We start from the raw sequence: 12,258 nt of genomic DNA, 5'->3' as shown, positions 1-12,258 counted from the left end.
AGCATGGTTATTGCCATGAGTGCCAACCGGTAATGGACTGAGAACACTATTGGCTACAAAAGGAGCTCCCAAGAGTAACTTAAAAAGAAAAAAAAAAGTGTGTGCTAATCAAACATAGTATTCAAATGTTTCTAAATTGTCTTTATTTGTTCATTCTTTTCTTTCTTTCTTTTTTTTAAATGAGAATGGAACCCAGGGACTCGTGCATACTAAGCAAGCACCCCATGCCCTCCCCACAAAGTATTAAGAATTTAGCTATTTCAAAGGATATGTTTAGAGGGCTGGATAAGTTAAGAAGATGGACCACTCTTACAGAAGACACAAGTTGGGCTCCCAGCACACAGGCCAGGTGGCTCCCAACCACTTGTAACTCAAGCCCCAAGGGATCAGACCCTTCTGGTCTCTGTGGTCACCTTCACACACATGTACATACCCACACACAGATGCACACACATATACACATAATGAAAAAAAAAATAATAAAGCTGGGCATGGTGGCGCGCACACCTTTAATTGCAGGACTCGAGTGGCAGAGGCAGGCAGATCTCTGTGAATTCAAGGCCAGCCTAGTCTACATAGCAAGTTCTAGGCCAGCCAAGGCTCCATAGTAAGGTCTTCTCTCAATAAATTCTTTAAAAGTGTTTATATCCCAATGGCTTGTTGGGGTGTTTAGAAGAGACCCAGAGGGTCTCCAAGTGATCCTTTGGGTAAAGAGACACCTGAAAAAGAGTAAGCCTCAGCCTGTGATACTGTGTGGGGTTCCAAGGTCCAGTGTCTCTGTGTACAGCAGGTGCCCTAGCCCCCTTGCTGGATGAGAGCAACACAAACAGGACTCTTCCCTGTAGCTTTCTTCATACTGTCACAGCAGCCTCCAAAGGAGCAAGACGGCATTGATGATGGGGTTCCTTGGGCTGGCCAGTATTTAGAAGCTTCTCCTGGCCCAGGGATCCTACTTGGATGCAATACCGCTCTCCTAGTCTGTGGTTCTTTTGTAGCATGAGAAGTCACATACTGCAAAGCAGTCCTGGGATGAGTCCAATAGGAGACCAGCCATCCTTCCGCTTATTCTGAAGTAGTTCGTCATCCACGGGCAATAAACATGGCCTTTGCATGAAGCATGGGTGACAAGCATTCAGTCACAAATGTGAAGAAGCAAATGCAGTGTGGGGTGTCATGAGACCAAGGCAACAACGGAGTAGAAGAGAAAACATCAGCAATGTGCACAATCACTAAGGTTAAATGATCTGTTTTGAGAATCTATAGCATTTTTATTAATTTACTGCCCTAGTTAGGGTTTCTATTGCTACAGTGAAACACCACGACCAAAAGCAAGTTGGGGAGGAAAGGGTTTATTTGGCTTACACTTCCACAGAGCTGTCCATTATTGAAGGAAGTTAGGACAGGAATTCAAACAGGGCAGAAACCTGGGGCTAGGAGCTGACACAGAGGCCATAGAGGGGTGCTGCTTACTGGCTTGCTCAGCCTGCTTTCTTATAGAACCCAGGACCACCAGCCCAGGGAAGGAACCACCCGCCATGGACTGGGCCCTCCCTCATCAATCACTAATTAAGAAAATGCCTTGTTGCTGGATCTTATGGAAGCATTTTCTCAGTTGAGTTTCCCTCCTTTCAGATAACTCTAGTTTGTGTGTCTAGTTGACATGAGACTAGCCAGCATATTCATCAAGAAATATACAATAAAATACAATTAAGAGGAAACTAAACAGAATTTTTAAAAAGTGAGTGAGCAAGAGAGTGATGTGGGTCATTGGGCCAAATTGCATACTGCATAAGGCCTGAGTCCAATCCCCATAACCCACATGAAGAGGGAAGGAGAGAACTGACTCCACAAAGTTGTCCTCTGAGCTCCACACGCTCACTGTGGGATGCACACGAGCACATAACATCATACATACACTCCAAGAATTAATTTTTTTAAAAAAGAAAAGGAAGCATAGTGTTCAATGCATGGAACAACAAATTATTTGGTTGTGGATTATCTGGACACGTTCACTGACTCACAGCAGGTTACCATGACCCTGCTCTCAGCCTTTCTCCTGTTCTGTTTCTTTTGACACTGAAAGTCAAATGCTTAGGAAGTGATGGAGTAGCTGCTGCTAGAAGACCAGGCAAGCAGCACCATGAGTTCTGGAGGTTGGAAAGGCATTTTTTAAGGCAAAATACCCAGCTTCTTGAGGGATGGGTCTCGAGATGTCGCCTAGAATCCTGGCAAGGCAAGGCATCCTTAAGATACAGTGGAAGGGTTGGTGGAGCAGTCAGAGGTACCCCAGCACACACACCCCCAGGTGGGGCATTGGCATTACTCTTGCTTTGGGCACTGTAGCCAAATATCAAAGTGTTGTGGGATGTCCTGTATGCTGTAAATATATGTTGCTATGATTGATTGATAAATAAAACGCTGATTGGCCAGTAGCCAGACAGAAAGGATAGTGTAGGTGGGGCAAGGAGAAAGGAGAATGCTGGGAAGTGGAAGGCTGAGGCAGAGAGATGCTGCCAGCCACTGTCATGGGGAGCCGGATGTAAAGTACCAGTAAGCCATGAGCCATGTGGCAAGGTATGGATTTATAGAAATGGGTTAATTTAAGATATAAGAACAGCTAGCAAGAAGCCTGAGCCATTAGGCCATACATATACATATACATAAACATATACATATACATACATAAATAATATGTCTCTGTGTGTTTGCTTGGGTCTGAGGGCCACAGGAGCCAGGCAGGAACAGGATAATTTCAGCTACAGCATAGTTTGTGCAGAGCTAAACCATGAGACTGTAGAAGGTAAGGATTAGGAACAAAGGATCTGTAGTCCCTGTTCAGAGCCACATAAGTGACTTTGATTATTTATGGAAGCTATGTGATAGGACTAAGAAACCTGTCTTTGTTCCTTGAGATAGTCTCCATTCTTGTTTCCTATCACCAAAAGGGAGGAAAAAAATAAAAGCAGAAAACAAAGCCAATCAAACCAATCCCTTCTCCTCCCACATCCCTTCCTCTAAGGGACCAATCCCTCTTCCCTGCCTTACATGCATGGGCAGCTTTCTGCTTCTTGCCTACACCAATACTTTGCATCTCTACAGCATATGAAATAGATTTATTTTTCCATAGTGTGTAAATATTGACCTAGTCAAGGAACTTTTAAATATGAGAATTTCCCAACAATATTTAAGCCCAAACATCTTTGATGTTCAAGCCTTAAGAGAGCTATCAGAAGGTCAAAATGGGGATTGAAAGTAATTTAGGCAATCAGTATGAGATACTAGATGCCATGAAATAAATCCAATGTATTGAGATTCTTCTAACATCCATACTCAAATTCATACATTTTTTATTACCACAGGATATGCATGTGTGTGTGTGTGTGTGTGTGTGTGTGTGTGTGTGTGTGTGTGTGTGTGTAGAAATACATGGATTATGTGTTCCATCCTTTAAAAGCTTATGACTTTATAGAACACACAATCATCAACAGAGAGGCTGTAGACTTTGAAGACAGTGATTTACAGTTCCATTTGAAAAGGGGAAATAAGTAAATACTTCCAATGAGATTTCTCTCCCAGGAAAAATGTTGTCTCCTCAGATATAAAAAAAAATAACCAATCACCTTTTTAGCTTAGATGGCAGGAAGGTAACTCAAAGTTTAATTACAAAATAAAGCCTAACCCTGAAAATTTTGATTCCCTCTTCTTTTTTAAATAATCCCCATGTGTAGGCCTTAGAGGGGTCCATCACATGATGTAGGCACCATTGAGGGTCTGGAAGAGAAGACCCACACATACTGTAGCTCTGAACAATTCTAAGGTGAAGGGTTTAAACTTTGCCACTTTTACAACTAAATTTAGGTTTCACTTCTCTGAGTGGGTCAAACAGGTGTCTCTCCTAACAAAGGGCCATTTATCAACAAATGGCATTCAGGGATGAGGGAGAGAGCACAAACAAGGCCTGAGTCAACCGCACAATGTCTCAAGGACAGTTCCTGCAACCCTCTTGAAGGAACCCAAGTATGTGCAAAGATAAAACTTCAGCCAACTAAAAATATACTAATGTAACTGCTGCTTGCTTAACCAGTTGTGTTTAAGATATCCTAACCATCCCTAAAACTCCTCTAGCTGTGCTTAAAAGTGGCCTGCACACTTCTCTCAGGGTCATTGCCATGTTGTACAGGTGAATGACCCCCACATATGCTGGTAAATAAACGCTCTTTGCTCTTGCATACTATTTGAATCTGGGGTCTTCCTTCAGCATTTTCTCAGACCCTTACAAGGTGCTTTGACAAGGGACAATATACAAAAAGGGAATCAAAGATGTTATACGAACAGAAGAAAAACTTCAATATCAACTTGTGCTTCTCAGTGTGACCTCGGATCCTATGGAGACATTAAGTTTTAATGCAGGAGACAATTGTTATTTATTCAATTTTATCACTCATCAGTTCCAAATTATTTCAGTGAGATATGAACCATGAAAAGAGGGAAAATGGAACTGAATTTTTTTTTCTAATTCACTTACGATGGAACTTTACTTTCAATGTAACAAAAAAAAATCTAGTTTTTGGAAGGATATCAATTTACGCACAATTCTTATGTAGTAGTATCCTTGAGGTTAAAAACTTTCATCCTAGAGAAAAACACAATGTTAAAGGGGTGGTAAAACAATGGGATAGTTTAAAAACAGAATGTCTACAGGGAAGAGAAGCAACAGGATTTTTCTAAGGAAAGGTGAAACATTCCATATTGCACAGATGTTTATTAAGACAGGAAGTAAGCCGGGTGGTGGTGGCGCACGCCTTTAATCCCAGCACTCAGGAGGCAGAGCCAGGCGGATCTCTGTGAGTTCGAGGCCAGCCTGGACTACCAAGTGAGTTTCAGGAAAGGCGCAAAACTACACAGAGAAACCCTGTCTCGAAAAACCAAAAAAAAAAAAAAAAAAAAAAAAAAAGACAGGAAGTAAACAACTTAAAATAGCTTCAGGAAGTCCCTGAAACCAATCAGATTCACTAGGTCCCTCCCTCCTCAAGGTGCTATAAGCAGTAAAGACTGCCCATAGACACTGGAAGATAAGCCTAGCCGCTTGGGAGAAGCAGAGACCGTCTGAGCTGCCCAGAAGACTTTCAGGCAAGCTGAGCTACCATTGAGAGGCTCAGACCAAATGAACCACCCGGAAAGAACACCATCTAACCCACGGTGCTGCCTGTAAGTTGTGCAATAAGCTCCAGGTTTCCAGCTGGGTGAGCTGTCCCCATGCTGCATTGGGCTTTGGTAATGTAGCCGTCTTTGAGTCATTTCTACTCCTGTAAATAACCCCTCACCCATATTCCTGTAAGCAAAACAAATAAAACTCATTGGTTTACCAAGTTAGACTTTGGTGACATCCATACTTGGTCTGTCACCAGTTTCCTGTCTGGGGTGAAATGCTTGTTCACATCTCCCCAGGCATAGTGTCACGCAGCAATAACATAATACAGTTCTTTTCTAGAGTGACTTTTTCAGAATATGTGAAATGCTGGGTGGTGGTGGTGGCATACGCCTTTAATCCCAGCACTAGGGAAGCAGAGATCAGTTCGAGGCCAGCCTGGTCTACAGAGCAAGATCTAGGACAGGCACCAATACTACTCAGAGAAACCTGTCTTGAAAAACCAAAAAAAAAAAAAAAAAAAAAAAAAAAAAAGTGAAACATTTAAAAACATATGTGACGATGTGACTATCTTGTCATGATTTCTGTTCATTTTCTCTCGTTTTACAAGTCAGTGTCTCCTTCTATAGCTCAGACCAAGCTTGAACTTTCTGCCTTCCTGCCTGAGTCCCCTAAGTGCTGGGATTACCAGTGTGTGCTTCTATAGTTACTATGGTTTTAGTTTATATCTGGAATTGTGCAAGCAAAATTTCTAAAAAAAAAAAAAAAAAAAAAATGCCTCACTAAATTCAGGGTACCATTCAGTGGTCTTGTCATTTTGCTAAAGAAGACACATAATGAATAGTATCTTAACTGACTTAGCATGTGAAAGTCTCATTTACAGTTGCAATAAGGTATTTCAGCAATGCACCTCTGCCTGGGAACTTTGCATGGTGCATGATGCTGGAGTGAAGGGTTTACAAAAGATATCAAACTGGAGTTCATAGAAAAATACTATTAAAGCTGATACAATCAAATAGTCTAGCAATCAACAAATACACTAGACTAAAAAAAAATAGAATATTTACATCACAAACATTCTATAATGTAAATGTGTAAAGAATGAGGATTTACAAAATCCCTGTAAAGTGCAAAATGTAATTGGGAGGGCAAGAGATTCAGCTTCTGTGTTTGGTAATTTGGACAGCATTCCTAAGAAGTTCAATCTATTATTGTAGCTAGTAATTAGTAATTTAAACAGGAGTCTGTTTTTCTGAGGACATCTGGGGCTCTGAGACAGTTAAAGGACACATATTAAGACTCCTAGGATCTCCTCTTGGTGGAGGAGGAATCTCTAGGCTTTGCCTGGTCCTCAGCTTGAAGCTACTCACAGCATGGAGTTGGAAGCCTTCTAGACCAGCAGAGGAGGGAAGCTAGTATGGAGCTCTGTACCCACACTACAGATAACTGCCTCCCTGCAACCTTAGGACCGGAGACCGCCTAACTTCTGCAATGTGAGTATTAAAATGTTCCTAGGCTGCCGGGTGGTGGTGGTGCACGCCTTTAATTCCAGCACTCGGGAGGCAGAGCCAGGCAGATCTCTGTGAGTTCGAGGCCAGCCTGGGCTACAGAGTGAGTTCCAGGAAAGGCACAAAGCTACACAGAGAAACCCTGTCTCAAAAAAAGAAAGAAAGAAAGAAAGAAAGAAAGAAAGAAAGAAAGAAAAGATGTTCCTAGGCCTAGGAGCACAGTTCAGTGGAAAAACATTTACCTAACATGCACAAGGCCCTGGGTTCAAACTCCAGGACTCAAAATCAGTGAATAAATTAACATTAAGAATCCAACTTTCAGCCAGGGCGGTGGTGGCACACGCCTTTAATCCCAGCACTGGGAGGCAGAGCCAGGCGGATCTCTATGAGTTCGAGGCCAGCCTGGGCTACAGAGTGAGTTCCAGGAAAGGAGCAAAGCTACACAGAGAAACCCTGTCTCAAAAAACCAAAAAAAAAAAAAAAAAAAAATCCAACTTTCAAGCCAGGCAGTGGTGGTGCATGCCTTTAATCCTTGGGAGGAAGAGACAGGCAAATCTCTGGGAGTTCAAAGCCAACCTGGTCTACAAAGCTAGTTCCAGGACAGCTAAGGCTATACAAAGAAACCCTGTCTCAAACAACAACAACAACAGAACAGAAGAATCCAACTTTCTTTAGTAATATGAACATCACAACATGAGCCACAAGTAGGTGAGACAGTACAGTCCTGTAATCCCAGCATTTGGGAAGTGAAAGCAGGAGGTCAGCCATTTGAGGTCATCTTTGGCCATATAAGGAATTTGAAACAGGTTTGAGCTCCACGGGACATTCCAAAAACTAAGAGGAAAAGGGAATATGCAATGCATTATAGAATGAGAAGAAAAGTGATAACCCTGGAAACCAGAACTTAAGGATTTTTTTTTCCAGTTTCTTCAAAGTCTGTGAAGAAAATTGGTCATGAAATGTTTAATAACATATTGGTCTCCCAATGTTTACTGACACCCTCTTTAAGAAACGTTCTGTCAGCCACGCAAACCGTCATTTTTTATTGGTAACTTTGAAAAGGCATCTCACTTGTTTTAATGCTACAGTTTATTGCCACATCATTCATCAGCCGTAGTTGTCAGAGTGTTTAGGGTTCAGGCTAACTTTTATCTGCACAATTTTAATTTCATCAGATCCTAGGTCGGCAAGAGACTTCCTTGTCTGGCCCCTTCGGTGTCCAAATTTACACTTATTTCTCATTACTTGTTCATCATCTTCTATGGGTCTTCGAACATATTTAAAGCGATCTTTGAGGGCTCGTTTCCATAAAAACTGTGTAAAATAACAAAGCAGGCCAATCAGTCCTTAAAGAACATTGCATAATCCTGTCGAACAACACAATTTTTTGTATATCACCCTGAGGGCTGAAGTTATTTTTATTTTATTATCATAATAGAAGCCACAAATCTATCCTTAGATTTATCCTGACAGCAATTTTGTGATGTTGCTGTTCAAATTATAATCCCCCAATTAGAGCTAAGGAAACAAAGCAAGCAAACAAATGTACTTCATCTCCTTGTGAGAGAATGGAACCACTGAGATAACATTAGTCCAAGATCTGGCATTCAGATATTGCCATTCCTGATTTCATGGCTCAAGTTCCAGCATGCCTTGATCTCCAGAAAGCTCTGTAGCCTAGGTTGGGAAGATTTAGATTTCGGTACTAAATCTAGTATGTACTGACCAAGTAACTTTCCATAAGTAACCCTTTAGTCTATGTTCCTCCACTACCAAATGGAACAGCATGATCTTTCCTGCCCAATGCACTATGTGTAAGCAGGTACCTATGCAGGGGTGCATTCCATGCAGGTGTATGCATAGGGAAGGAAGCCAGAGGTCACTGTTGGGTGTAATTTTTCAGGAGCCACCCACCTTGGTCTCTCACTGGCCTGGGGCCTGATGACTAGCCTGGGCTGGCTGACTAGTCTTCAGCGATCTGTTTCTCTCCACTTTCCCAGCGCTGGGATCATAAGAGTGTGTGCATCACCATGCTTTTGGTGTGAGTGTTGGCTATCACACTTGAGTCCCACGCTTACGTGGCAAGCACTTTACTGACTGAACTAAATGAGAGAAAAAGAGAGAGAGAGAGAGAGAGAGAGAGAGAGAGAGAGAGAGAGAGAGAACACTCCTAAACTGTGTTTTTAAGAGAATCTTGGTGATGCCAGATGGTGGTGGTGCACACTTTGATCCCAATACTCAGGAGGCAGAGGCAGGCAGATCTTGAGGCCAGCCTGGTCTACAGAGTGAGTTCCAGGACAGCCGGGGCTATACAGAGAAATCATTTCTCTAAAAATCAGAGAGAGAGAGAGAGAGAGAGAGAGAGAGAGAGAGAGAGAGAGAGAGAGAGAATCTTGTAAATAGTGACTTGTGGAAGATATTTATAAACTGCTATTCATAAAGCACCTTGACAGTTCGAAAGTCCTGGTGAGGCATTCCGTAGGCTCAGTAGGGGGCTGGTTTGTGCTTTGATTAAGCCCCTGGGTATGTGTGAGTCAGAGATGCTCCATCACCTCCCACAGGCTTATAGGTTCTGCCATTGTTTTACAACAGCACAAAACTAATAGATGGCTTGTGCTTTTTTTCTCAGTCCTGAAATATAAACTAGCTCGAATATATTTGTCTCTGTGTTTCCTACAGTTCAGAAAGGACTCTAGCTGTGCTGAACCTAGTAGACGCTATTATAGCCATCAGTTGCTAGGTTATCATTCCATGAACAAGTCCTTCTGACTCTCTTCACGCATATCTCAAACTGGAAAGGACCAACCATGTAAGTGTTCACTCTATGAGAGTTTAGTGAGCACCTGCTATATGCCCCGTATTGTGAGTTATTCGCTTAACAGTGTGAGGTAGGTAGACACAGTGGGAGATATTTGAGCTGTGGACTTATCATCCCTCCTTCCCCATATTCTCCAGCTAAAGAAGATGGGAAGAGTCCTACACAAACACAGCTTTCCTAATCATTCTGAAGCTACGCGCTTCTTGTGGCATATGAGGCAATCTGTAGCCCTGGGCGGGTGCATACCCTGTGTTGCAAACCCAAATTTAATCATTAAGAAACATTCAGATAAGTGAAACATGTGTATCACCTTAAATGACATCTGGGGAAAAAACAACAACAACTTGCCTGCTCCAGGAGTCCAGTCGAAGAGAGGGAGGAGGGATTCTATGAGCAAGGGGGGGGTGGTCAAGATCGTGATGGGGAAATCTACAGAGACAACTGAACTAAGCTCATAGGAACTCATGAACTTTAGACCAACAGCTGTGGAACCTGCATGGGACCAGACTGGACCCTCTGCATACGGGAGACAGTTGTGTAGCTGGGTCTGTTGGAGGGGCCCCTGGCAGTGTAATCAGGATCTATCCCTGGTGCATGAGCTGGCTTTCTGGATCCCATCGCCTGTGGTCCGATACCTTGCTCACTCTTGATGCAGCAGGGAGGGGCTTGGCCCTGCCTCAACTGAATGTACCAGGCTCTGCTGTCCCCGAATGGGAGGACTTACCCTTTTGGAGGAGGGCATGGGGAGATGGGTCCAGAGGGAAGGCCAGATGGGGGGATCAGGAGGAGGGATGAGAGGGGGATCTGTGGTTAGTATGTAAAATGAATTAAAAAAAAAAAACAACTTGACTAGAAAGTAAATATCAGGGAAAACAAAGAAGACAAAGAGACTAAATTGGGAAAAAAACAGAAACAGATGAATCGGATACAATCCATAATACAGATTGTATGGGACATGCAACTATTATTAATTTTCATAGGCATAAAAACAGTATTGTTGCTATAGAGGAAACTGTCATTATCCGTCTGAGGCCTACGCTGAAAAGACTGTGGCTGTGGCTCTGTGGTAGAGCACTTGCCTAAAATGTAAGAAGCCCCGAGTTCAATCCCTGATACAGCAAAAATAATGCAACAAACAGTCAAAAGGTGTTTAGAGATGTCACCAGTAACTTCTAAACAATCACGTAACACAAACAACGCTCGGGATGAAGGTAGATGCCTCAATAGCCAGTGAACCTGGACCAGCAGCTCTTCACCAGCCTGCTGATGCTGCGCCCTTCTCTTCCCCAGAAGACATCTCACGGGTTTGAGGACATGTCTTGTGATTGCAGTGGAAAGGGCACTACACACATGTGGTGGGTGTCAAGGGTCCTGCTCACTGTCCCACGATGCTCAGGATGATCCTCACTACAGAGAACTAGTAATTATCCAGCACCAAGTTGCTGTGGGATGTTCTGTATGGCAAATGTGTTGCTAATTAGTCAATAAATAAAACACTGATTGGCCATTGGCTAGGCAGGAAGTGTAGGCGGGACAAGGAGGAGAATAAAGCTGGGAAGTGGAAGGCTGAGTCAGAGAGACACTGCCAGCCGCCACGATGAGAAACAGCATGTAAAGATGCCGGTAAGCCATGAGCCATGTGGCAAAGTATAGATTAATGAAAATGGATTAATTTAAGCTGTAAGAACAGTTAGCAAGAAGCCTGCCACGGCCATACAGTTTGTAACCAATATAAGTCTCTGTGTTTACTTGGTCGGGTTTGAGTGGCTGTGGGACTGGCAGGTGAGAGAGATTTGTCCTGACTGTGGGCCAGTCAGGAAAACTCAAGCTACACCAAGTATAGTCATGTGAAGAGAAATTTTGATCTTGAAAGGCCTATGGTAAGCCACTGTGTAGATTTGAAAATTTACAAGATAAAGAGTTTCAAATATAAATCATCCCTGAAAGTGACCAAGTATTCTCTCTTCCTCTTTTTTCTTCCTCTGTCTCTCTTTTTACATACATACATACACACACACACACACACACACACTACACCCCTCTCAATATTCTTAGGCATTTCCTACATTGTGCAATCTAGCATGAGGACCACAGCCTCATATACAGATGTGATGGATGAGAAGCTGGGCAAATACCTATCCATGCACCAGCCTCCACTTATACTCTTCAACTGTACAAATGAGGCCACAACCTGCTAAGCCATTTTCCATGGCTCTCTATTATCTTTACATAATTATGTGGGAACGTGTAGATCACATGCCCACAGGAGTTCAGTAGACATTATTCATTACTTTGTAGGTATCTCACTTCAATAACCATAAGAGTAAAGGTCAAAATGTAACTGGCAGGCAGGAGAGATGACTTAGTGAGGAAAGGCACTAGGTGCCAAGTCTGATGACCTGGATTTGATTACTGGGACCCACACAATGGAAAGAGAGAACCGACTTCCACAAACTGTCCTCTGCATCCATCCACATGACACACGCACACACACATAGAGAGAGAGAGAGAGAGAGAGAGAGAGAGAGAGAGAGAGAGAGAGAGAGAGAGAGAGAGAGAGGAGATAGAATTAAAAATATTACAGATATTTATTTGCCTCTATAGGTAAGACTCTCTGGAATGACTCCCTGTTAATTTCAAGTATCTCTGTGCTACCTGGTATATATAATACGATGCAAATATCGGGTAAGAGTGGCATCGCTTGGGGGACAATGAGAGGAAAGCAATCTGTCCAAGTTCAGTAGAAATGCACCATCCTGGTCTTAATTACATAGCACAGTATT

General features: G+C 42.8%; 1 protein-coding gene across 2 annotated transcripts in view; it reads right to left on the bottom strand.

Moving 5' to 3' along the window:
- Positions 1 to 12,258, bottom strand: part of Samd3 (sterile alpha motif domain containing 3) — a 47,393-nt gene that overhangs the window by 15,180 nt on the left and 19,955 nt on the right. For both annotated transcript variants that reach the window (XM_052750636.1, XM_052750637.1), the window contains one exon: positions 7,804 to 7,971. In XM_052750636.1, the coding sequence (XP_052606596.1) occupies positions 7,804 to 7,971 (168 nt within the window). The remainder of the gene's footprint in view (positions 1 to 7,803; positions 7,972 to 12,258) is intronic.

Source organism: Peromyscus californicus, unplaced genomic scaffold, assembly GCF_007827085.1.
Source record: "Peromyscus californicus insignis strain IS unplaced genomic scaffold, ASM782708v3 Scaffold_22__1_contigs__length_63687245, whole genome shotgun sequence".
In the NCBI taxonomy this organism is placed as follows: domain Eukaryota; kingdom Metazoa; phylum Chordata; class Mammalia; order Rodentia; family Cricetidae; genus Peromyscus; species Peromyscus californicus.
The sequence above is the reverse complement of the archived record's forward strand: the minus strand, read 5'-3'. Positions and strand labels throughout refer to the sequence as shown.